Consider the following 26,933-nt stretch of genomic DNA (forward strand, 5'->3'; position numbering starts at 1 on the left):
GTACTCGCTGGCCTTAATTACTCGGTCTAAATTAAACGTTTCAACCTGTTTCAACGTACGAAGGGATCTGGGAATCGTTTCTGATAATGCGTCGCCATAAAAGGCAAGGGCAAAACGATTTTTTTTCTATACAGGCATCCTCGAGTGTGATATATCGCCGATTTCATTTCTCCGTCACGCGGCTCAGAGCTCACAGTTCAATGCCGCATTCCCGCCTGCAGCACGTAACTGCAGATCCACCGCCAGATATTACTACACAAACTATTTTTAGCCACATTATTGCAGCACTGACCGGCGAGAATTGTGCCCGCAGTTTGGAGACCCGTTTTACAGCGAACGTTCATTTTTACAGATGTCTTCTGCTGTCCGTATGCTGCTATGTGAAGGGTAACATTGTGCAATTGCAGCTGCTTTCGCCCTTGAGTGTAATTAAACAAGGGAGGAGCTCACTCCCATGCACCTGTAAAAAACTTGCGAGTACAGCCACAAATCCCTGTTCCCTGTCCACCAGTTTAAAAGCACACATGCCCACCTTCGATGAACGAAGGGAATTTTTGTTTTACACCCTTTGGAAATGGCTGTGCTCGCGCCCGCACCGCATTGGGTAAGGTTGTTTTTGATGCTTGCCTCGCTGACGATATCGAGGTCGGCGGGCAGCGATGTTGCCGAAGAGGCCATTCTGGACCCGGTATGTCGACGCTTGGGTTTTCCTTTTCTTTAGTAAGAATTCAGGTATCACATGCCTAAACGTGACAACTTCGAGTAGGCGTTTTATGCCGAAGCTGATAGGGGGGAAGTTTCTGAACGGTTTTCGTGTGGCAGCATCATCGGCATCAAATGTCAGCGAGAGAACAGCCAGCAGTGCAGAGTGCTTTTTAGCCTCGCAGTGGCTCTGTTACCAGGACATTGGTGAGAACACAAAAGTACGTGTCGTATAACATCGAATGCATCCGCCCCAGTATCAATTATGAATCGTCACTGAGAAAGCCACCAACGCAATCTGAGTTAGAGCTCCGAAGTGGCTGTATGAGTCGGCCATTGGAACATGCCATCGGACCCCTGGCTTCAGTAGAGTCGGCATAGCATGCGGATATATGCATCAAATGTTGCGTTACTATGCTCGAATGCAGTAAAGCAGTTGACGTTGATAAAAGACAACGTCGTCCTCAGCGAGTTGGGAATGAGAAAGGAGCGCATAAGCCATTTAATTCCAAGTATGCTTTGTTCAGCAATTTCGTCGATCGTGTCATGATAATCGCCTATCCTGTACAATATGATTTGCCTATTTAAGTCATGATATTACAATGGGTATCAACCAACGTGTGCATAACGATGCAGTTTTCCTGGGTTTCAGACAGGTGTTCCATGCTGTGTCGCACAATCAACTGCTTAGGAAGTTGTCCTATCTTGGAAGTTCGAGCTCGCTTTATCTGATCTGACCTCCTTTATTGCTCCTCCCCCCGCCATTACAGATCCACTTCCAGGGGGTTGAAACTTTCTATCAATATTTCAGTTACAATGGGACATTTGGTATCAGTACTCTTATTTACAATAGAACTGGCAGAACATTCGAAGTTAATCAACAAGCGTAAGACAGCTGACATAAGGAAGCATAATATGGATAGAATTGAACATGCTCTCAGGAACGGAGGAAGCCTCAAAGCATTGAAGAAGAAATTAGGAATTTGCAAGAATCAGATGTATGCGTTAAGAGACAAAGCCCGCAATATGATTATTAATATGGATGAGACAGTTCAAGTGGCTGAGGAGTTCTATAGAGATTTATACAGCACCAGTGGCACCCACGACGATAATGGAAGACAAAATAGTCTAGAGGAATTCGAAATCCCACAGGTAACGCCGGAAGAAGTAAAGAAAGCCTTGGGAGATATGAAAAGGAGGAAGGCAGCTGGGGAGGATCAGGTAACAGCAGATTTGTTGAAGGATGGTGGACAGATTGTTCTATAAACTGGCCACCCTGTATACGCAATGCCTCATGACATCGAGCGTACCGGAATCTTGGAAGAACGCTAACATAATCCTAATCCATAAGAAAGGGGACGCCAAAGACTTGAAAAATTATAGACCGATCAGCTTACTGTCAGTTGCCTACAAACTAGTTACTAAGCTAATCGCAGATAGAATCAGGAACACCTTAGACTTCTGTCAACCAAAGGACCAGGCAGGATTCCGTAAAGGCTACTCAACAATAGACCATATTCACACTATCAATCAAGTGATAGAGAAATGTGCAGAATATAACCAACCCTTATATATAGCGTTCATTGATTACGAGAAAGCGTTTGATTCAGTCGAAACCTCAGCAGTCATGGAGGCATTACGGAATCAGGGTGTAGATGAGCCATATGTAAAAATACTACAAGATATCTATAGCGGCTCGACAGCCACCGTAGTCCTCCACAAAGAAAGCAACAAAATCCCAATAAAGAAAGGCGTCAGGCAGGGAGATACGATCTCTCCAATGCTATTCACCGCATCTTTACAGGAGGTATTCAGAGACCTGGGGTGGGAAGAATGGGGGATAAAGGTTGATGGAGAATACCTTAGCAACTTGCGATTCGCTGATGATATTGCCTTGCTTATTAACTCAGGAGACCAATTGCAATGCATGCTCACTGACCTGGAGAGGCAAAGCAGAAGGGTGGGTCTGAAAATTAATCTGCAGAAAACTAAAGTAATGTTTAACAGTCTCGGAAGAGAACAGCAGTTTACGATAGGTAGCGAGGCACTGGAAGTGGTAAAGGAATACATCTACTTAGGGCAGGTAGTGACCACGGATCCGGATCATGAGACTGAAATAACCAGAAGAATAAGAATGGGCTGGGGTGCGTTTGGCAGGCATTCTCAAATCATGAACAGCAGGTTGCCACTACCCCTCAAAAGGAAAGCGCATAACAGCTGTGTGTTACCAGTACTCACATATGGGGCAGAAACCTGGAGGCTTACGAAAAGGGTTCTGCTGAAATTGAGGACGACGCAACGAGCTATAGAAAGAAGAATGATCGGTGTAACGTTAAGGGATAAGAAAAGAGCAGATTGGGTGAGGGAACAAACGCGAGTTAATGACATCTTAGTTGAAATCAGGAAAACGAAATGGGCATGGGCAGGACATTAACGAGGAGGGAAGATAAACGATGGTCATTAAGGGTTACCGACTGGATTCCAAGGGAAGGGAAGCGTAGCAGGGAGTGGCAGACAGTTAGGTGGGCGGATGAGATTAAGAAGTTTGCAGGGACGTCATGGCCACAATTAGTACATGACCGGGGTTGTTGGAGAAGTATGGGAGAGGCCTTTGCCCTGCAGTGGGCGTAACCAGGCTGATGATGATGATGACTCTTATTTACTACTAGTTAAAACGCAACAAGTTAATCGGCAATGGATGAATCGGCGCTAGGCTTGCACTGCTGATCTTCTTCATTACATTCATTTTCCCTCCGGAGAAGTGGCGTCCTCGTGATTGAAACGCAGGACATGACTGCAGGCTTGAGGCGTTCTATATGCACTATCTCACGCTCTCGACGTCGTTGATGAGAAGAAAGCTTAAGCGGTTCGACGACGTATTTCACGGGCGATGCTTGCTGGACCACATGATACGGACACTATAAACTGTCTCTTAAGCCGGTGCACTTCAAGTATTGCACTAGTGCACGAATTGCTTATCGAGCCAGCCACGGGTGTAGCCACGGTCCGAGTATCTTTGACTCGGTGAACGGTCTCGAGTCCAGTCGGTGTAAAGTTGCCCGCAAAGAGAGGCGTGGACATCGTATCGAGGGCAGGTACACAATATAGATGCTAACAATGTGACGCACGTAGTGCTTCTCGCGTTCATTTTCCGGTAAAAATTACTGCTACGCGATCGGCCATGGCGATGGCAGCTGGCGATGTGGGGAATGATGTCACTATCTTTTCATAATAAAAGAATCTGCCTAGGAACTGATTTCCTTGTTATTGCAGCACAGCTGTGGGTAGGCAACGCACAGTTAGGACTCCAGAGGAGCGGCGGGAATACGAGGAGTGGTAAAGGGAAAAAGATGCGGCACTACAACCAGAGGTGGCGTGCTGCCGAAATTAATATTACTTCCATTACTACCATTGGCCTAAATTACCCTTACTATCATTACTATAGAGCATTGCATACCACTCTCAGCAGTTGTAGTGGTGGTTTTCAACAGCTTCGCTGCACATCCACTTTCGTAGGGCCGGGCTGGCGAGTCAATTTTTTTTTATTTTTACAATCGGCAGCCAGTTTTCCGTCTGAAGCAATGTTGCAGATTTTATTGTTGTGTTCTTGCAGACGCACGATCAAGCATCTGCGCGTCTGCCCTATGCAGTGTCTTCCACATGGAAGTGGAATTTTGGAAACAACGCCCCTTTCGCAGGGCACGTAGGTAACCCGGAGCTTGATAGTGCAGTCTGGATTCCGCTTACTTGTGATGCAACTTACACAAACTCACAAAGTTGTTTGGCGCCGAGAACAACTCTATAATGCCGGAACGCTGCCCTACCTGAGAATGTTGCCCTGAGATTGCGAGAGATCTTATGCAGATAGGAAATCACTGCTGAATCCTGTTCTCTTTTTTCTTTCTCTTGTCTTCCGCTCTCTGTTCATCGCTCATGCGTTGTTCAGCCTTCCTTCTGCGATACAGAACTTCGGCAGCATAGCCTATCATATGCCTCGGATAACCGGCCGCCTCCAAGCGTGCGCCTTGCGTTTGAGGGCTTTCTTCCATGGAATGATGGCATTACTTGCAAAGAGAGCCCAGCAATAAAGGAAACACGATATTTCTTTTTACATACTTTCAGTGTGCGGAATCCAAACTGCAAGTCATGTGGTCTGGATTATATATATGCTGTGTATTACTTTGCTGATTATGTAAATTTTCGGCAGCAACACCATTACGCCATTACACCAGCAGCGAAGTAAAATACACGCACTTGGTTACTGCAATATTGTCTATGTGCATGTCTGGTTGCCTTCTGCACCACCAGATGGTTGCACCGTGCAGGCCATGTACGTTTGCGCCTCCACTCATGCGTTAAAACGCCCGGGCTGCTTACATTTACTCGAATACCGGACACGTTAATACTCTCTATTGTCTTCCTTGGCACCTCGCTGCCAGTTCTGAATAAGGTATGCCGGCTTTTAGAATCTAGCCTCTTTTATGGACCACGTTAGCGCCTCTAGCCTTTTCATGGACCACGTTACCCCCTCCCCCCGCTCCTGTTCCACCTGCTAGCGCCTGCTTGGTCACGTTAGGAACAGGGAGGGAATGAGAAGTCCGACGCTCGCTGCCCTCAAGCAGGGGTGACGCGATGAAGTGCCGCTGCCCACGGCACCTTCGAGAATTCACGTGACTTGGTTGTGCGCATGGATTGTTTTGCAGTCAGTAAACCACGATCCGAGTTGAGAGCCCGGCGTCGTCCTCATTGCTTGCTTTGTGCTTATTTGTGTCACTTAAATTTTGCGTTGTGCAGCTTAAAAGCTACGCCAACTCCCCCAAATAGGAGCTCATTAAAAAAAGGAATGATGAACGCGTACAATGCGGCCAAATAAAATAATTCGTCGCTTTAAAGAGGCTGGAGTGATGAGATACTTTGGCAACGACGTCGAAGTGCACAAGGTTACCACCGAAGACGGCTACATACTGGAAGTGGACAGGATTCTTCCAAGGTCAACAGGTGGCGCCACGATAACGCGGACGCCGATGCTGCTTGTGCACGGACTGCTCGCAGACGCTGGCTCCTGGGTGAAAAACTTGCCTTCGCAAAGCGCAGGTGCATTTTCATACCTTTTTTTTATTCTAGTACGCCACATCCTAACGCAATGTCGTTGAACTCACATGCACATCTAGAGGAACCAAACAGTACTTTTATACATTCAGTGTGATAGATTACACATTAGGGATTGACAACAAATGACCCTTCTGGCGCAGTCTGAGGTTTTGTATTCGCCGCGAGAAATTTGAGTGGTGCCCTCTTCTACCTTGTGAAATCACCTGGGGGCCCCGCTTCCATGCGCGTGATCATTATGTGAATGCTGCTCGTAGCAGCATGTGGACTTCCACTGGTCGAGTTTCTAAAGCTTTCTGCGTCTACAAAGTTTGCAACGGCTTACAGGATATTCTATTGCGCTCTTCACCGTGAGATCAAGCACAGTAGCTCTCTGGTGGGCAGCCGAATCCAGTTTTATTGTAATTTCTCATCGAGTCGTCCATTAGTCACCATTGTGCACGCGTGCGTACAGGGTTGAATATTTTTTGAAAACTTTGCCTCGTGATGGTGTGCACTCCCAATGGTTTGTCTGTTCTCTTTTGATGAAGATTAGCTCGAACACTGCGCATTGCGCTGTCATCTCTGTGCAGCAGTAAATCAGTGTTTTCCTTTGACCCGTGTGCGCAGCGTAATCATGCTGCACGCTACATTGACCATAGAGATTTAAATTTTGTGGTCGTCCTGAACATTAAGCACATCACAGCACTTGCTTGAGGCTGTAAAGTCACACTAAACATATTCTGAAAGCGCTAAAAAAGTTCAATGGTGTGCGTGGCACGTATTAATGCAGTGCCTTAGCGGCAACTTAGTGTTCCATTAGCGGCATAATGTGTCATTAAGTGATTGACGGGTCAGCAAGGTTAATTGGTTGAGCATGATGCAGGCCCTGCGTGCTCGGAAAGCACGAAGAAAGAGTGAAAACACAGATCGATCGACTGTCTAGCTGAGTTCCAGGTACCAGGTTTTCCTATCGTTGCATGCTTCCTTTACATACAATAGCAAGGTTCTCGGCTTTTACTATAACTAATGACTTTAGACGCTGGTCTATTGTGGTATAACTGCAATCATATTATTTGAATACCGGTAGATTGACCAAACTCACAGCGAAGCACCACCGTTCACGTTTTAGTGCGTACTTCCAAGTGCTTCTATAGGCGTTCTTTCAGTTTTTAAATATCTGAAACCACACGCTCGCGCGTACAAAAATAGTGGGCCAGCAGAGGAAGTTTCGTAGTCCTCTGCTGCAGTTCGAATTTGCACAGAAAAATGAAACTTGATCACGTGCACTGAGCCCTCAGCTATGAAAACAAGTAACAAAGGACTCAGCTCAGCCCGCTGCAGGTTAGTGCACTCAGCGTTCCAAACAAGAAACGCCATCAAGGCAGAAAGCTGGGCTAGTTGGCGTGTCATCGTTATTCAAAAGACTAGCGCAAAATAGCAGGGACAAAGACAGAGAAGACGACAGGACGAGCCCTAAACATCAACTGGTTTTTACTGCGAGCGAAGGTACATATATACATTTCGTTGGTGCATGCGCACACAGTGTTAAAACAGTACAATCACATTCTGATCAAAATGTGGCAGACTGTTCTGTAAATACATTTTTTCTTTTTTGGACAAGGCAAGTGAAGCCGTGCTGACACGGTTATCACCTTCCCTGTCAATGAATGAATGAATGAACGCTGGTAGATTCATTATCGGGGGGGGCGGCCATTTGGCCATGCACTGTAAGCGATGCGGGTGCGTGCCGGCGTTTGACACCACGTGTGTGGTTGGTAGGGGAGGCACAAGGTGGGGGCGCGAGATTTGTGAGGCATATCACATTGACAGGGAAGGTGATAACCGTCCGTCCGTCCGTCCGTCCATCCGTCCGTCCGTCCGTCCATACACCCACCCACCCACCCATCCATCCATCCACCCATCCGTCCGTCCATCTGTCCGTCCGTCCGTCCGTACCTCCGTTAGCTGAAATCTTCAAAATGAAAAGCGCGGCGTGCGAAATATCTTTTTTTTTACGACACATCAGGAACATATTAGTGCTAACACTGGGCAACAAAAGGCGATTATTTTAAAAGCTCATGGGACCCAGATTTCTATACTGCTCAACGAATTGAATCTCACCCTGAAGGAGGATATGTACATAAACTAAACTTAGCTACAACTTAAGAATTTAATATAAGCTTCTCCCACAGAACACACTGTACAGTCGCCCAAATCTTTAGCTGGTGTGCGGGAGCGGTGACTTTTCCGGGCGTCAGCGCCGTATGACGCGGCGAGGCTGGAAACAGCCTAGTAGACGATGGGCCCAGCTGAGCGCGCTTTGTCCGCATGCGCTTAGCCTTAGACTGTTTCCAGCCTCGCCCCGTCAAACGGCGCTGACGCACGGAAAAGTCGCTCCCGCACACCAGCTAAAGATTTGGGCGACTGTACCTGCCCACGGTACCTCCGTATAGAAAATATCTTCCGAGAGAAGCCAAAAATGAAGGAAAACTCACCTGCACTGAGACATCACGGAAATGAGCTATCGTGATCATCTGACCCCCGTATTTATAAGAAATCTCTTAAGTTTGACGGTCGTTATTCATAGCAATGTTACTGGATCATCACCGTATATAGGTTGTTCTTCGTACAACTGATTTGTCCTCCTTCCAGGTTTCCTTCTTGCAGACTCTGGCTACGACGTCTGGTTAGTAAACACTAGGGGCGTGCCACAGTCCAACTATCACGTGACCCTGACCACGAATGACGCTGCATTCTGGAATTGGAGGCGAGTCTAGTTTTTGAAAAAAGCGTCTGGTTGCTTCAAAAAATGCTTACCTGCGAATGCCTAGACTAAGTATATATGTCTTCATTTTACAGCTTTTTAGCACATCCACTTCGCCAAATATTTCCTGCGTAAATCGTTCTTTGTCTGCGTAAAATTGCAAATGCATTGCGCAGGTTTGGGCTCGCTACCTTTCACTTTTTAAAGTGCTAACATCACAACATACTTACATAGATAAAAGAAGGGTGTTCTTCATTTAAGTGCACATATTTACGTGGAGTTCTATCTTCATGTAAACGCAAGCATGCTTTTTTTTGCAATGCTTCCGTTTCTTGGCTTCAATTTCAATTAAAAAAAGTAAGAGTCAGTGAGCCAAAATGGCGCGTAATGGCGGCTGTGCAATCACTACGCGTGTCCTGATTGAGCTTCCGGGTGAAGTTTGCCACTATTACCTGCGCTTTGAGTCCGTTAAACTGAAAGAGTACCCTCAATTGCGTCGCCGATTTCACGGTCGTTCTCTACGATGGCTTCCCTGTCTTCGGCTACTCCTGCGCCGACAGAAATCATGATGCTGGCGCGAGGGGGACACAAGTTCAACCAATACAAAGTGAAGTGCGTGTCTTATTTTGGCACTGTGTGTTTCTTCACTGTCACTGCACCAACGTGACAATATGTATAAGTTATGTGCTGCTTAGTTCTTTTCAGCGTACGTCCTTTTTTTACATATTTTCGTTGCGTGATGAATATCGACTAGATTTCTGTTTGACATGCAGATCTACATATTCTCTAGAGATGCTGATTGCATTTTATCTAGGCTTTTTGAATTTTATATTGTTATCGTTAGGTAATGAAAGGTTCCGGTATATTCACCAAATGCAGAAGCCTTGTCTGCCTCCTGTTATGCTGCATAATGTTTTAGTAGTACCGAGAATTTAAGTGAGAAAAGCTACTCTGATGTTGATGTGATTTTATAAAGTACCTCACTTATTGCGGCATCTGTGAAACGTTTTTCACGCTGGAGAGCCAGCAGTTTAATGTGAAGGACTGTCGCGCATATTTACGCGAGATTCTGAAGAACATCGCGCGATGCACTCTTGACGCAGTTTCGACGAGATTGGCAGGTACGACCTTCCCGCTGTAGTCGACTACATCTTGGACTTGACGGGATTCTCTAAGCTGGGCCTGCTGGCGATTTCGCAGGGCGCTACCGATGTGTTGGTGTTCCTCTCAATGCTGCCCGAGTACAACAGGAAGGCAAGTTGATTAGAAAGTCACGAGCAGCGCAAACTACATTTCGGCGTTCCCGAATATTGGGGAGCTTTGGCGTGTACGGAGTTCGGTTAAACGCAAGCGGACTGGGCGTTTTACTGTGTGAACGGAGATGCACACGTGAGCGGCCTACGGTGCTTCGATGTCCACTTCGCCTGCCGCTATGTTGGATGGATGGGTGAATGCTACGAGCTCCCCTTATGAAACGGTTTGGTGGGTTGGTCCACCAAACTATTGTTCTTATTTTGCCTAATGTCCTACTTATATTTAAACTAAAAGACAAACATTCAAAAGATTCCCAGCATCAAACTTTCTGGACCAATATTGAGAACTTGATTTTTGTACGCCTCCGTTGTTTGTGGCCTCCCTGCTGTCCTGTCAACAATTCTCCAATAACCTCTAACTAATTTCTAATGAAGAAATGTTTATTTTCCCCCTGCTATCGCAGAAGCCAAGGGCTTCAACGAGTCCAGGGTAGCCTAAACTGACCGCTACATAGATAACTTTACATTCTAATAAAACATGTTCTATCCTTTCACTAGCTTTATCGCAGCAAGCACATGCTTATTCTTCCTGGGTGTACTTCGCTTTATAACTGCGCGTACTAAGGCATCCTGATCTCGCTTCGCAAAGCAAGAAGCTTGCATTGAAGTTATTTTAAATTGTGGCTTTCCCGATTTTGCTTTTTCTCCTTGCGTAATTACTCATAGCACGTTTCTTTTGTATTGCCGCCACCCATGAGATCGTCTCAGCCTCTCTGACCGCATTTGACGTTTTTTGTTGCCATGTTAGTTTTTGTATTTATGCGGGTCGCATATTTCTGGTAAGCTTCCAAGTTCTTTCCCACCACATTGAGTTAATGTATTTCTGCGTGGTGTAACCACCTGCTGGCGCAAAGCTCGAACAACCGTACAAACACAGTTAATATTGCAGTAACCAGGTGTATTTTGCATCACTGGTGATGTAATTTTTCGGTAGCGTTGTAAGGATTGTAACAGTAGAAATTGTTCAACATGGACACATAAAGGAACGATACAGACGTGGAGGTAACTGTACTGTCAACTGATTTCTTCGTTAAAGTTCCCACGCTTTTTATTTCGTCGCCAAATCTTATCCCCTATAACGCCCTAGAGCTTTTCGCAAAAAAAAGCTTCTTTTTTTTTATCAAGGCCACAGACAGTGTCTTTACACAGTGCACTTCTGTTTACCTTATCTCCCACGCCACACAAAAGTACCTGGTGCACCCCGAGTTTAGCAGGCTTATCTGCGTGGAAGCGCTTGTTGATTTAGTTCGCCAGCCTAGTCTACCAGGTTAAGTGGACAGTCATTTTTATTCTTTTTTTCAGGTAAATATCTTTGTCGCTTACGCTCCCCTTGCAAACATAACGCACTTCACTATTCCACTGAGGCTACTATTTCCACTGGCAGAACCGTTGACGGTAATCCCACTTTTCTACGTATTTGCTTTCTTTTGTTTAGTGTTTTGATTCTAGTTCAGGTTTTGGGTATACAGCCCACTCATAAAATATTTGCTGTTCAACGATCCTAAGCTACACAACGCTTGTTATCAAAGACTCCGTATTAGAATAGCGCTGGTTCATTTTGACCCTCTTCAGGATTGCTTACATTGCACCCAAAATACGATATCAGTCTTGTGTTGCTCTTTGTGTTTATTTATTTATTTCCACAGGGCCCGTAGGCATTACAGCGGGGGGGGGAAGGGAGAAGAAAACAAAGAACCAATAAATAAAGTAGGCAAAACAAAACAAGTGCCCAGAACGCTTTCATACTCGCACATACACACAAAAACACAATCTTACTTTAGTGGGCGCTGTAGGGGTTGGAGGCCGGGACTTCGGGATGGAAAACCACAAACTTGGGAGGGATTTATTCTACATTATGTACAGGGAGGTGAGCGTCAATTAACATTCGTACAGACATTACGGGCCGGCAGCAACTCGGACGCTGCGGCCCGCGGCAAGAAGTTCGAGAGAGGTGAAACAGGGAATCAGGGCATGTCCCAGAATGCTCAGGTCTCTCTGGAAGGCTTCTTATAAACCCTTCGAGCACTGCAAGTCACGTCATGTCTGACCAATGGGAGAGTCCACTCCGATGACGCCACTTGCAACCAATGGTAGGCGCCCGTGTCGCGGGGCACACCTGTCGGGGCTCTCTGCAGTCTTGCCACGCAGACTGGCAATCACTTCTAGGCCGGAGAAGGAGGGGGGCTGCACCTGCTCCATTGTCCGACGCCCACCTGCAAATCCCGGCGACTCGGCTCCGCAGCGGTGGCAACAGCCTTCTTCAAAGACGAAGGGGGTCGATTGCGCTCCATTGTCCCAGGCCCCCTTCTAATCCCGGCGACGCACGAACTTGTTGTCTTGGTCGCTTCTCTGGAATGCGCCTTCCGGCCTCCGCATTCCTCAATTAGCTGTGCTGCCACTCGAAGCGGTTTGGGGAACTCGAAGTAGCCTCAGGAACCAGCTCCATATCTAACAGCTCGTCCTCGCCCCGGTTGTTCTGAATGGCCGGTGAACTCAATTCGCTGGCCAGGAGGAACGCTGAAAGAAGCTGCAGGGTACTGGGGTCGAGCCTCGTTTGACGAACTTCGGGATCCTTGGCCCTGGAGAACAGACGTCAAACAAACAAAACAGCACAGCGCTGCACCACGCGTAAGCGCAGGCTCTTCACCCCTGACTCGCCAGACTATTACTGAGTCAAAATCAACCCTGATCTTTTATTTCCCCAATTTCGACAACAGTTCCAACCACCATTCCAAACAGCTATCCATTTCTCCTCGATTGCCGACAAGACCAGAGTACTATTGTTGTTGCAAAACAAAAGGGTCGTTGACGATGCAAACAACAAATGAAAACAGCCGAACATAACTTAAGTGGCCTAACTACACGAACAGCATGTTTCCAATCTATCGCAGTGGCGTACTTATCGCACGTAATGGTGCCACTGAACAATCTGGTCAACCTCACAAGTACGTAATCACAAGCGCACTAGCCTTGTGGTCACTAAACAAAACGCGTACTTGCATTGTAGGCAAACTTTTCACTTACGCTTACACACGTTTTTTTCCTGAAGGTCCTACAGGACACGTGTCGTAAACGAACAATTAAACTTGCGGGACTTACACACTCCGCAGAACTCTTAAAATGATGCGTCTTCTAACTCTTTCCACGCACGTTCACTAAAGAAGTCAGAATACGGCTGCCCTCCACACACACTAGCAACCCAGTCATAAAGTCTGCTTCCTTCCGTCCACACAGGACACGCGCTAATGGAACTAAGAACGCTTCTCCGTGCAAATCATGCACTCACTCAAATCTACGCGCTTAACCTTACAAAATTCAAAAACGCTTAAAGAAGGTTAAATAAAACACACGCGCGTTACGATAGGCCTCTCAACAATAACCTTGAGCCTCAGGTTACTCACACACACAAAAAAAAGCCTATCTACTTATTAATGAGCATCTCGCGAGACTACACGTTTACTTAAAACGCATCTTTCAAATCTCGAGCTTCTCAAACGAAAACACAAAGCTCAAACCTTACACCTTGAAAGAAATCCTAGTCTCAAATCGCGAAAACTTTCCGATGCTCAAAAATAAAACAAAATAACATTTCACTTCTATGGAAGCTCTCTTGGCTTCCCGTTCCCGATTGCTTACGACTGACTCATACTTTGAGTCTAACCCGGGGTGGACGTGGTCTGAAAGCTACTCTGGCTGCCGAGAGACAACAAAAGGGCTGATTCATTCTCAGCTCCCCCAAGACGTTACGGTCTCCTGCCAATTTGCGTCCTGGCGCCCCGCTTTCAACACAAGCTCGATTGACCGCGTCGCTACTCCCCACCTGGTCTCGTCCTGCCACCTTGCGTTTCTTCGAACTGCACGCTGAGCTATGAGAAGAACTACGGAACGACGAGGAGCTTAACTGCCTCGTGCCCTTTGTCCGCGTCCGTGCAGAACATTCTTCGCGGTCCCCTTTTGACCTGTGGCTCGAACGTTCTGGATGCGTCAACATCGTCCTAGACGACCGCACCTTTTTCCTCGCGCCTTGCCCTTTTGGGTTTCTCGCCATCTTTGGCGGCGCTACATTTCTTACCGTCTTTCGGTCTTTACCGCGCTTCTTTTTACGGCGTTTTCTCTTTGCACTCGCCTTCATGTCGCCTTCTCGTGCCTCGTGCTGGCCGGTACACATTTCGTCGGCCCGGATCGGTCTCTTACCCGCACAGTCTGAGTGATTCTCACTTAAATCTACTCTCTCTCTGCCTCGACTGGCGGACAGCTCAACCGACTCTGGCACAATGCAGCAGGCTTTACTCGAGTAAGACAACTCGCACTCTTGCGAACTGCCCTCTACTACATTGCCCAGCGCACGCTGTGAATCGGCACACAGCCCGTCGGTATCGATCGCTGTCTCACGCGCACAGTCCGAATGATTAACTGAATCATCCCTATCTAGGCCATCTAGACTGGCGGAGAGCCGCACCGATCCCTGAACAATGCAGTTGTTCTCTCGTGGACTACGGAGCTCGCCATCCCGAGAACTACTCTCAATTGCATCGCTCAGCTCGCACTTCACTTCTGCACGCAGATCTGGCTCGACATGGGTGCTCGCCTCTGTTGGGTCAGCAGTACCCTTTTCTTCGCTAGCAACCTCGCTAACATTACCAGCGACGCACACGCTCGGTAACTGTGCCAATTTGTTCGCAGCTGGCCTAGCTGTCTCTACAGTCATCTGTTGGCACAGCACCTCGTCGCTCTCACTACGGCCTTTAACGGCCTCTGTTGCCACTAAGGCATCGTTAGCAGCTAGCTTTCTCCCTTCACTTATCAATCGGCAGCCAATCTCACAGGCACTACTCTTTTCGTCGGCTTCTGGCGAAAATCTGCGAGACACTTGCTCATTCTTTCGCTCTGTACTATCTACAGAATTCACAGACAGCCGTTGTCTCTGTGCCAATAACTGATCACAATACTGTATCTCTTTGATCAGTGCTGCCTTCTCTCTCTCATACTTTTTCTCTCGCTCAAGCTTACGTTGATTCTCACGTTCGCGTGCCTTCTCACGTTCGTGACGCTGACACCTAAGAGTAAGTTCTTGAAGCTCCTGCTTCCGTTCATTCTCGCGTTCTTCACGCTTAAGCTCACTCCTAAGTTCACGACGCGCTCGCAAACGTACACGACGCACACGCTCCCGTGGCTCCTGTATCACTTCCCAAGCAAGCGCAATGCTTTTGTCATCATTGCCACTATCTTGAATCGCCTTTATGATAGCTGGCGTTTTCATCCGTTCGTCCGCCTCAACTCCCAAATCGTCGCACACCAACAACAAGTCTAACCTCGTCAACCTTCTAAGATCCATGGCAGCTGTCCCGACAGGTGGTTAAAACTGTTTTCCTTAATTAATTTGTGCAAACACACAATGCAACAAACTCCCGATTCCCAGAACTATCAAAATTGAACACACAACCTTTGAGTCTGGCGAATCATAAGGAAAAAAACCACGCGCTCACTTACGGTTGCAGCACCCTGCCATCCGGTTCGTTCGTCCGCTGTTGCCGGTTCCTTCCGGACTCCCTGGGTCGAAGGCTCGCTCCTTCTTCGCAACTCCCAGTTTCTTCGGACCTCTTTCGACGAAGGCACTCTCTTCTTCGCTCTTCCCGGTTCCTTAGGATCTCTTTCGACGAAGGTTGATCCGTAGCGCTGCCACCAGCTGATGCATTCGGAGGCGGTCCCACCGCTGCCACCAGATGTAGGGGTTGGAGGCCGGGACTTCGGGATGGAAAACCACAAACTTGGGAGGGATTTATTCTACATTATGTACAGGGAGGTGAGCGTCAATTAACATTCGTACAGACATTACGGGCCGGCAGCAACTCGGACGCTGCGGCCCGCGGCAAGAAGTTCGAGAGAGGTGAAACAGGGAATCAGGGCATGTCCCAGAATGCTCAGGTCTCTCTGGAAGGCTTCTTATAAACCCTTCGAGCACTGCAAGTCACGTCATGTCTGACCAATGGGAGAGTCCACTCCGATGACGCCACTTGCAACCAATGGTAGGCGCCCGTGTCGCGGGGCACACCTGTCGGGGCTCTCTGCAGTCTTGCCACGCAGACTGGCAATCACTTCTAGGCCGGAGAAGGAGGGGGGCTGCACCTGCTCCATTGTCCGACGCCCACCTGCAAATCCCGGCGACTCGGCTCCGCAGCGGTGGCAACAGCCTTCTTCAAAGACGAAGGGGGTCGATTGCGCTCCATTGTCCCAGGCCCCCTTCTAATCCCGGCGACGCACGAACTTGTTGTCTTGGTCGCTTCTCTGGAATGCGCCTTCCGGCCTCCGCATTCCTCAATTAGCTGTGCTGCCACTCGAAGCGGTTTGGGGAACTCGAAGTAGCCTCAGGAACCAGCTCCATATCTAACAGCGCATAGAGTTTGAAAATACATCGTTGAGAGAATCGTTGCCACATCGGATGGTAGTTTGTCTCATTGGCTTTATGGTTCTGGGGAAAAATGACATTTTGAACACTTCAGTTTAGCAGGCTATATCTTTAACTTTATTTTCATGTTCCAGCCCTTGAGAAACGTAATCAGGCTTGGAAAAATATTTACCGGGTTCTATACCTGTTCGAAAGTGGAATATGTTGAATTCTGTGATATTTCCTGCGTTGCTGTAGTGGTTCCCAACCGAGGCTTTCTTTTGCTTTTCAAACTCTGAAATTCCTGGTGTAATTTGAATAAACAAAACGAATGGCTATGCTTTGAATTCTTCCTAAACTGTTCACGTCACGTGCCGACCACGGATCCCACACAGCACAAGCATAATCTATAACAGACCACACATTTGATTTGTAGAATGACACTTTTGTCTCCAGTGGCAGCTTTTTTGCAATTCTGTGCAGGAGACCTAGAACGAGGCATGCTTTAGTTGTGCTACGATCAATGTGACGGCTCCAAGAAAGTACAGGTGTGAAATAAACACCGAGATGTTTGTGCTCCTGAACCGATAATATCGTGGTTGAATTTAAAGAGTAACAGAAGTCGTGAGTTGTTCTTTTGCTCGAAAAACGCTTATGAACGTTTTTTTTTCAAGTTAATGAACATGTGCTACTTGTTGCACCACTCATTTACCTTATACAGGTGACTCTGTGAAACAGTGCAGTCATGGGTAGTATGAATAGCCCTGTACAAAACACAATATTCGGCAAATAGCCTGATTTGCGATGAAATACTGGAGCGAATATCATTATTATAGATAAGAAACAAAAGATGTCCTATGACTGATCCTTGGGGCACGCCAGAGGACACATAAATTTCACGGAATGTTTTGCCATTAAGCACAACTTCCGGTTTTCGTTAATTGAGGCATTCTTTTATCCATTGAACAGTCCTACTGCTTATATTATACATTTCACATTTTTCTATAAGCAAAGAGTGAGGGACAACATCGAATGCTTTCTTGAAATCTAGAAACAAACAGTGAACAGAAAAACCCTTATGCAAAGCCTCTGCTAAATAATGCAGTGGCTGTAGCAGGGAGTCGATTATACGATCCCGTGCCGAAAAGCAGAATACCAAGACAGCGGAGCCATCGTGGTGGCTCCGTTCCTGTGTAGTTTTGTAGTCGCTGCAGTAGTTCCTCAGCGGGTTAAACCCGCTGAGGAACTACTGCAGTTAGTAATGCGAAAGTCGCCCACCTGTGCGTGTATGCTTTCCAACTATCCTGATTTTTTCGTAATCTCTGTGAATTAGGGTTTGATTTAGGATTTTATGAATGTTGCGTCGAGTTTTTACGAAAAAATACCGTAGGGGAGCAAGTACCGTTAACCGGTTGCCGAACTTTCCATTTTGGCAGTGAAAGGACAAAAGCGGGGTACCCGCCTTTAGCAAGCTTATACAGAGACGTTCCCGAAGCGGTCGAAATTGGGAACGTTATGGTTTCTATAATGTTAACAGCAATGTTTTGCTTGTGCGTATTTGCTGGACCAAGAGTTTATGGGTCGTCAGAGCGAAAATCCTCGTTCGTAAAGTACGCGCCTGTCTCAGAAAAGGCGTGCATTCAGGACGAAAAAAAAATGAAGTACTTATTCACCCCACCCATCCCATCCCTCTCCATCAGCACGCCGTTTAGGGCTTTAGGAATTTTAAAGTTGACGCGTTGGCAAGTATGCTATACAGTTCTGACGGTGTAGGCTAATTATTTTTATTTTGCTCTTAACACTATAGTTACGTCAAGCAGTTGCACTTTACAAAATTTTCTTGAAGCGTATTCTTGTGTAACCGTGCCAGACATCTAGAAACAAACGTCTGACCTCAACTAAGTCTGTGCAGCAATTTATCCCTAAGCTGGCAATAACATGTGTTCTCCAGAACAACAACAATAAAAGTTGCAACATACATATTCGCATCTATGTGAAGCGAAGCTCCAGTCAAGCGATGAATGAAACCTTGCAAAACTAACGGCGATGCGTACGAAAGCTTTTTTTCGTTCTATGCAACCTCAACTCTTGCATAATGTTTATGTTTATTCCTCATAAAGGCCGCACAGTTATTCCAACGTCGTTTTTACGGTTATGCACTGCACCGCCCACAAACCGTATCGAAATGCAAACAGCGAATTAGTATGCTATACTATGTATACTAATGTATGCAGTGATGTCCCAAACACGGAGGCGATGTGCAATGCCTGCCGAGTGAAGAATGGTAATGAGAGGTGGGTGAATGCACAGAAAAAATATGACCCACATCTAGCTACAGTTAAGGATTCTTTTCTTGCGTCTTAGTGACACATGCCGAAGTGTGAAGACAAGGAGAAACCATGTAAATGAAAGCGTCAGCTCAATTTTATGCGGCGCTCCATTAACAATTTGGTGTTAATGGAGCACTAATAATGTAATTATTAGTGCTTGTATATAACGCCTTAGGCTTTTTTGTATTCTGTGCATGAATTATTTTTGCACTGTACAATTCCTCATCTGTTTATATGCTCATCGAAGTCTACATCATGGCCGTTTGTGTTTGTTTGTGACTTTTTTTACGAACTAATTGTGGTGCAACATGCATTTGACTTTTATATTGTTATGTTCATCGGCGTATGGGACTGTGCTGTGGATTTCTGACGATATGAAGTGATTTCTTATCATTTTCCTACATATTTTTATATTGTTGTTTCCGCTATGAGAAACGGAGTAGCCATCACCATTATAAGGTGATTACGTCTCTTTATTTTATCTTCATTTCAATAAAAAAACAGGTTGGTGTGCTTTAGAGATATCTGCGAGCCAACGCTCTTTGTTACCAGGCACGGTGGCTTAGCGTCTATGGCGTGGCATTATAGTAAGCACGACGGGGCGGGATCAAATCCAGGCCGCGGCGGCCGCATTCCGAAGGGGGCGAAATGCAAAAGCACTCGAGGTCCAGTGCATTGGGGGCACATTAAATATTCCCTGTTGGTCAAAATTATTCCGGAGTCCCCCTCTACGGCGTGCCTCAAAATGAAATCGTGGTTTTGGCACGTACAACACCGGAATTTAGTTGGATTATTCGTTCAGATATTGAGGAGCAACATGTCGTCGTCGTCATCATCATCATCATCATCATCATCATCATCATCATCATCATTTTTGTCAACTGCAGGACGAAGGCCTAGCTCTCCCGGCAATCTACAATTACCTCTGCCCTGCGGCAACTGATTTAACTAGCGCCCGCTAATTTCCTAATTTCATCACTCCACGTAGTCTTCTGCCATCCTCGACTTCGTTTCCATAGGGCCTCTTGGTACCCATTCTGTAACCCTAGTGGTCGAACGGTTATCTAACCTGCGCATTACACGACCTGCCCAGCTCCATTTTTTTCTCTTGATTTCAATTAGGATATCGGCTATACTTCGCTCTCTGATACAAACCACTCTCTTTCTGTCCCTTAACGTCATGACTAGCATTGTTCGTTCCATCGCTCTTTGCGCATTCCTTAACTTGGCCTCAAGCTTATTTGTTAAAATTCAAGTCTCTGCCCCATACCTCAGCACCGGTAAAATGCACTGATTCTACACCTTCTTTCTTGAATGATAATGGTAAGCTTCCAGTCAGGAGCTGGCAATGTGTGCCGTATGCGATGCAACCCATTTTTATTCTTTGTGAATTTCCTTCTCATGATCAGGGTTCCCTGTGATTAGTTGACCTAAGTAAATGTACTCCTTCACAGACTTTAGAGGCCTACTGGCGATCCTGAACTCTTGTTTCTTTGCCCGGCTATTCATCATTATCTTTGTCTTCTGCACATTAATCTTCAACCCTACTCTTACACTCTCTCTGTTAAGGCCCTGAATCATTTGTTGTGACTCGTCTGTATTGATGCTGAATAGAACAATTTCATTGGCCAACCGAAGGTTGCTGAGATATTCGCCGTCGATCGTTACTCCTAAGCATTCTCAGTTTAATAGCTTGAATACTTCTTCCAAGCACACAGTGAATAGCATTGGAGAAATTGTTTCTCCCTCTCTAACCCCTTTCTTTATAGGTATCTTCCTACTTTTCTTGTGTAGAATTAAGGTGGCTGTGGAGTCTCTTTAGATATTTTGCGAGGTTTCCGCGTAAGCGTCTGTACTCCTTGATTACATTATCCCTCTATGACTGCTGTTATCTCTACTGAATCAAACGCCTCGTCGTAATCTATGTAAGCCATATAGAGAGGGTTGTTGTACTCTGCAGATTTCTCGATTACTTGAACAATGACATGGATGTGATCTATTGTAGGGTATCCCTTCTTGTAGCCAGCCTGTTCCCTTGGTTGACTAAAGTACAGTGTTGCCCTTATTGTATTAGATAATATTTTGGTGAATATATTATATAATACTGGAAGTAAGCTGCAGGGCCTATAATTTTTCAATTCTTTAACGTCTTCTATTAGTATAATGTTTGGATTCGCAAAGTTCTCTGAGACCCTTGCTGTCGATCGACACGTCGTATATGGAGCCGCCGGGCGTGTATATATATATATATATATATATATATATATATATATATATATATATATATATATATATATATATATATATATATATATATATATATATGTGTATACATCTGCCGAGATAGTGACTGACCCAGCAGCAGACAGCAGCCCTGAAAATCCCGGGTAAGGTCCCGTTTTAAAAAGCTCTCGCTTACCACCACATTTTCTTGCTTGAGCTAAGCGAATAAAGTATGGAAAATACTTCTCAATCTGTCTTGTCACTCTGATTAAGCACTTTATTACCTCTTGGCTGTCTGCTGTTGTAGATGATAAACGACATCTTCACCCACGGCGGACTCCTCGTCTCAAATCCGCTAAAGCAGAAGATGATTGCGACAACATGCAACAGTCCACTGCGTGAACTCTGCTACCTACCTTACGCGATCATTTTCGGAAAAAATGCCAAACAACACAACAGCGTAAGTAACATCTCTTCGAATAGTTTCAGCGCGAACACTTGCTTGAGCAGCTAGCTGCGCATTTTCTTTCGGGGAAATATTAGGCTTCCAACAGTGGGGACAAAGAAAACTTGCAACTACTTATGCTACACTTGAGCTATCGTAATGGGACAGCATTATGGCGTCTTATTAGATAATCATCTATCGATGGGCGTTTGAAATTTCACCCTCTTCCGTGGTCAACTCTGAACAATACTACCTTTTCCCCTAGTGATGCCGCGAATCTATACACCTCAGGACTGCATCAAATGATTCAGTATACGTGCTTATGAAACATCACGCATGCATGTGCTTACCACATGCATACGCAGTGCTATGCAATAAGCATTGCTATTCTTATAGCGCGCCACGGTCGGTAGTCCACCATGTACCACACGAACACAGCGACACTACAGTTTGACTCGCAAAGTGCGGAATCAAGCGCATTTGTAATTATTGATTTGCCTTTCTAGTTTCAACCCTCGCGAGCACATATGACTCGCATTAGGGTCAGGAACAACCTATCCGCGGCTTTCCACTGCCCATTTATACCTATCCACTGCCCGTTTTCTGCCGAAATCTCGAACATTGTACAACGAGTTTCGTCTGTAATGCTATCACATATCAAGCTTGGAAGGAATTTTTATTGCTCTCAAGGCTTGGAAGGAATTTTTTTTTTGCTCTCGGTGACTTGTAACATACAGGTTTGTCTGTAAAATGGATGCAAGCACAAAAAGAAATGTCCTTCGAGATTTATTGTTTCTCGCAAATAAAAGTTGTGGGACACACTTTGTAGCTTTGCGAGTTTTTAATTTTTGAATGTCGTTTACAGCCATCCTACTTATGTAAAATTTAGAATTTTATCAATTTTCAGCTGCTAATTAATTTTATTCCTGAGCATTTCCAGTATGGTTTATTTACGTTCTCGCTACTCCGCGGTGCTCTAATGATTTCGCAGTACGACATTTTTTATAACTGTAAAAAGTTTAAAATAGGATGGAAAAAAGTTGAAACCAGCAGGTTTCAACTCGAGTATCTGACGTCTCATGAAATGCTTATTTCTTTCATCTACGCAGACCAGGGTACCTCTCTACATCGCAAGCTTCCCTGCAGGGATTTCGACCCAAACTGTTTTGCACTACGTACAGGTACAGTGAACACCGAAGCTGTGCGCTGGTGTTTCAAAAATTTGTCCTCGTTGACTGCACCAGGGATCATTAACGCATCCTGTGGTCCATATATATATATATATATATATATATATAAATGGAGCACAGGATGCGGTAATATGATGACCACAGGATCACCAATATGACCACAGGATGCGTTAACATATATGTGGACCGTCAGGGTGCGTTCATAATATATTTATATATTCTACTATGTGCAGAGCATCTATAATACAATCTTGGTTTCCCGCCAAAATTTAACCCGCCCCCCCCCCCCTTTTAGAGAGACCTTCAGGGTGCGCTAATGCTCCCTAGTGCCGTCAAAGTGGGCTCATGTCCTCTTTGTGTAAACATGTTCGAACTTGTCGCAACAGAAACTCCGAAGCAGAAAAAATTGCTGACGTCTGCTGGCTCCTCGCCCTTTGCGGGCCATCCGTTTCCGGGCTATCAGCTTAAATTTTAGGCTGCCTTAGACACCAGTAAACATGATATTTCATTGCTTGACTACAGAGGAGACGCGTTAGCTTGTCCGTGCGTGGTCCGTTTACAGGTACCCTCGAATTGACAAACTTGGGAGCGGCATCCCCATGGTAACATGAAACAGAAAGCCGCTGTGTGAACGCTCTTTGAGCTGACGCCTATTTGTGGCTACGAAGAAAAGACAAAGAAAAGTATACATTTAGGCATATTATGTCACTGTAGGCAAACAGGACATATTGTGTCTTCCTCCGTGGTACTGTGTACCTCGAGGAAGGCATAACCTGAGATGCTAAAGTCCTCAGATGCGTCTCTTGCAACTCACGCATGCGCACGACACTCGGACAAGTACGAGAAAGAAAGTCATTCCCCACCACGGCACAGACGCAAAAAAAAAAAAATGTTCACATCCGATATCGCCGCTCTGCAAACAAAAGTAGAGAGCATCACGCTTGTGGAGCTCGGCGAGATCTCGTAGCTGCTCCGCCGGGCGAATTTAAGTGGCCCAGAATGCTCTGGATCGGATCTGATTACATGGATGGAACCAGCCGAGCAAGTTTCGAGTGCTCCGTTTGAACCAGCCGAATACAGAGTTGCGTGTCAGAGGGTTCTAGTGTGGTCAATAACGACAAGCTGAAGGTAGCATAAAACTTGCCGCGGCATGATCTGTTGTTGGGCCATCTATTTTCTGACTTTAACGTGTGACGTTCCCCCGTGGTTCATTCCCGATGGGGCTCGTAAATGAAGCCTTTGTACAAACGCTCAAATGGCGTAGAGATGCGTATGAAGACTCACTAAATCACTTGCATGTGCGTCTGACGGTATTCAGATGTCCGCATCCGCTAAAGATTTCTGCTGTGCAGAAAAAAAAAATATCTTTATCTTTCCAAGACCTCGTCTAAGCATTGACGTCGCCATGCAGGCATATTTGCGCGGACTGCTTTTCTATCTTATTCTCTTACAATCTAACGACCCTCCTCATTTTATAACTCTTTCTTTCATATTTTTAGGTCTACAGGGCAAGGAACTTTGTTAGGTTTGACTACGGAATCTTAAAGAACTTGGTCAAGTATGGACAGGTATGTGCTCGCTATACACAAAAAAAACTTATTTTAGGCGGTATTGCGCAGTACAACATACTTCACGCGATTGTAATTTTTAAGTGAATGCGTAAGTCTCACGAACGGTAACGCTGTCGGAAAGCTGGTGCTTTCTTGCTGCAAAATTCTAATAACATATGGGGTTTTACGTGCCAAAACCACTTTCTGATTATGAGGCACGCCGTAGTGGGGGACTCCGGAAATTTTGACCACCTGGGGTTCTTTAACGTGCACCTAAATCTAAGTACACGGGTGTTTTCGCATTTCGCCCCCATCGAAATGCGGCCGCCGTGGCCGGGATTCGATCCCGCGACCTCTTGCTCAGCAGCCCAACACCATAGCCACTGAGCAACCACGGCGGGTTGCTGCAGAATTCTGCGCTACAGACAAATAGGACTGACTGAACACAAGCCCATACGTATATTTTTTTATAATGCGAGGGTTAATACCTCAGGGCATACAGGGGTATGGGAGAAGAAATGTATGCTCAATGATAGTGTGCAGTATGCCACAATGTTTTATTTAATTTACTCTTTACCGACTAAAATGCAAATGAAAAAATTCTTCAGTGATCTGTATACTGATGCCACATACAGTTTCAGCAAGCGCAATTTTCTTGGTTATGCATTATATTAACAAGAACCTACTAAACAATAGCCACTATAATTAATTGGATCCCAGACTTTCCACGTTATAATGTCGACTCGTGGTGTGTGACACCTCTAGCAACGAAAAAAAAAAAACTATCAGCATCGTCTTTGTCTTGGTCTTCTGTCGCCGCACCTCTCGACGCTGGAAAGCTTGTGGACCACCATTTGGTGCTCTGCCTCATTGTTTGAGGATCGTATTAAAAACACAAAGTTTCTTCTTCAGCAATGATGCTGTCGACAAATCCAGCATCCTTCTTTGCCTCGGAGAGCAAATCAGTGCTCACTTATGCCCGCGTGTAGTTCTGGTTCTGTGTGAGGGAGTGCGGCACAAGTCTGGCATTCAGCTTTCGTTTCCCTAAGTTCTCACACAAAATTTGGTGGCATGTTGTCTTACTAATGTCGAGAGCACCCGATAGCATGCGGACTGTAATGGGGCGGTCTTGCTGTACGATCTCCCTGATACGAGCCACGTCGTTTTCATTCCGTGAGGTTGCAGGGCGCCCCTTGTGTCGTCTTCCACCGACGTTCTCCCCGAAAGCAACCTCTCGTGCCAATCGAAAACTCGCGCCCGTGGCAATGTCTCGTTGCCGTAAGCGTCACGAAGGAGCTCATACATCTGTGCGGCTGTCTTGCGAAGCTTCACGCAGAATTTTGTGTTTACACGCTGTTCGAGATGGACGCCCATCTGTACACATTCACTCACAGTAGAATGCGCAGACGACTAGCGACAACGTATTTTTCTACATGTAGTGCCATCTAGCGGCTGCCAAAGCAAGTAACATAAATAGCACAGGTTAGCCCGAAAAGATGGCGCTACACATACGCACCAGCATTTGCTTTGGGGAATCATTACTACAGAAGAAAATCAATCAGTCTCGAAAGTTTACGGGAAAAAGTTTACAAATAAACATGAACGTGGCGGCTATATATAGCTGCCAACAGTATACGCTGAAATTAACATACTCCTCCTTCTCGTCTTACTACCACTACTACGGCTACTACCGCTACCATCAACTATCACTACTACTAAAAAATTTGATTATGAGGTTTTATGTGCCCCAACCACAATATGATCATGAGAGACGCCGTTGAGGGGGACTCCGGAAATTGGATACCTTCGACGTACTTATTATGCACGAGACGCCGGCGTTTGAGGATTTTTCTGCTGTCCAAATGCGTCCACCGGGGCTGTGTTTTGATCCCACGACTTCGCGTTGAGCAGCGGAACAACATAGCCGCAAAGCCACCGCGGTGCGTTACACTGCTACTTCTGCCGCTGCCTAGAATAACTGAGGGTGGTGAGAGTCTCTACGAAGGCATGAATGCCTCGCAGGCACAATAAAGGCGAAGACAGCCCGAGAAGTCAACGTCTTCTCTACTGTCATCGTCTTCGTCGGGCTGTTAAAGCAATCATACCCCAGCGTCTGCTACTACGTTGCTTCTACAGTATATCTTCTCGCTTCAATTAAAATCGCGCTGTTACATCATGCTCCCTTTTCATAAAGCACAAGGCAGCTGTTGCTGCTCAAATGTGAAAGCGAAGGCTTGAAAATTCTATGCCTATTTCAGGTGAAGCCACCAGCTTATCCCCTGGAACAAATCCGAGTCCCTGTGGCAATCTACCAGGGACAGGGCGACAAATTCGCCGTTCCCCAGGACGTGGATGACCTGAGCGAGCGGCTCAAGCATGTGCTGGTGCTGAAGTATATGGTTCCGGACCCAGACTTTGGCCATTTAGATTTCCTCATGGGCTTTAACGCAACGGATATTCTCCACAGCCACATGATAGACTTGATCTCCCACTACACAGCTGTCGCTTGAGTGTGAGAAGCATGTTCACGTGCTGTGCTCTTGTTCACTGGGGAGGAAGGAAACGAACAATGCCGTGGAGGCCTCATAGTTGCAATCCTAAAGAAATGGAACAAATTTACAAACGTATGCGCTCTTTTTCCCACGAAACAACTAAAATAATTGTAGAACAATCTTGCAAGAATCTGCGCAATGAGGTGGCCATGGCATTCAATCGACTTCGAATATCCCTTGTCCAAGTGTGTCCCTCTTTTAACATGAAACGTACCAGTATTGCTCTCGGGAAATGATTAACTAAATGACCTAAAACTATTCGCCTAGTGCACCGCGTTTTTCACCATGCCGGTGACGTGCAAGCCATACTGGGGAGGGGGGGGGAGAGGGCAGGGAGCGACAAAAAACAAATAAACAAAAAATTTTTACAAACATGACCATCTATGAA

At 46.0% G+C, this 26,933-nt stretch overlaps 1 protein-coding gene across 1 annotated transcript; it reads left to right on the forward strand.

The window, feature by feature from the left end:
• The first annotated feature begins 574 nt into the window (after window positions 1-574).
• Window positions 575-26,503, forward strand: LOC135919689 (gastric triacylglycerol lipase-like). Its single transcript, XM_065453537.2, has 6 exons — window positions 575-688; window positions 5,598-5,796; window positions 8,446-8,560; window positions 9,661-9,811; window positions 23,943-24,011; window positions 26,252-26,503. Exons 1-6 carry the CDS (start codon window positions 575-577, stop codon window positions 26,501-26,503), a joined length of 900 nt encoding a protein of 299 aa, XP_065309609.2.
• Window positions 26,504-26,933: the final 430 nt, after the last annotated feature.

This window comes from Dermacentor albipictus, chromosome 10, assembly GCF_038994185.2.
Source record: "Dermacentor albipictus isolate Rhodes 1998 colony chromosome 10, USDA_Dalb.pri_finalv2, whole genome shotgun sequence".
NCBI classification, from domain to species: domain Eukaryota; kingdom Metazoa; phylum Arthropoda; class Arachnida; order Ixodida; family Ixodidae; genus Dermacentor; species Dermacentor albipictus.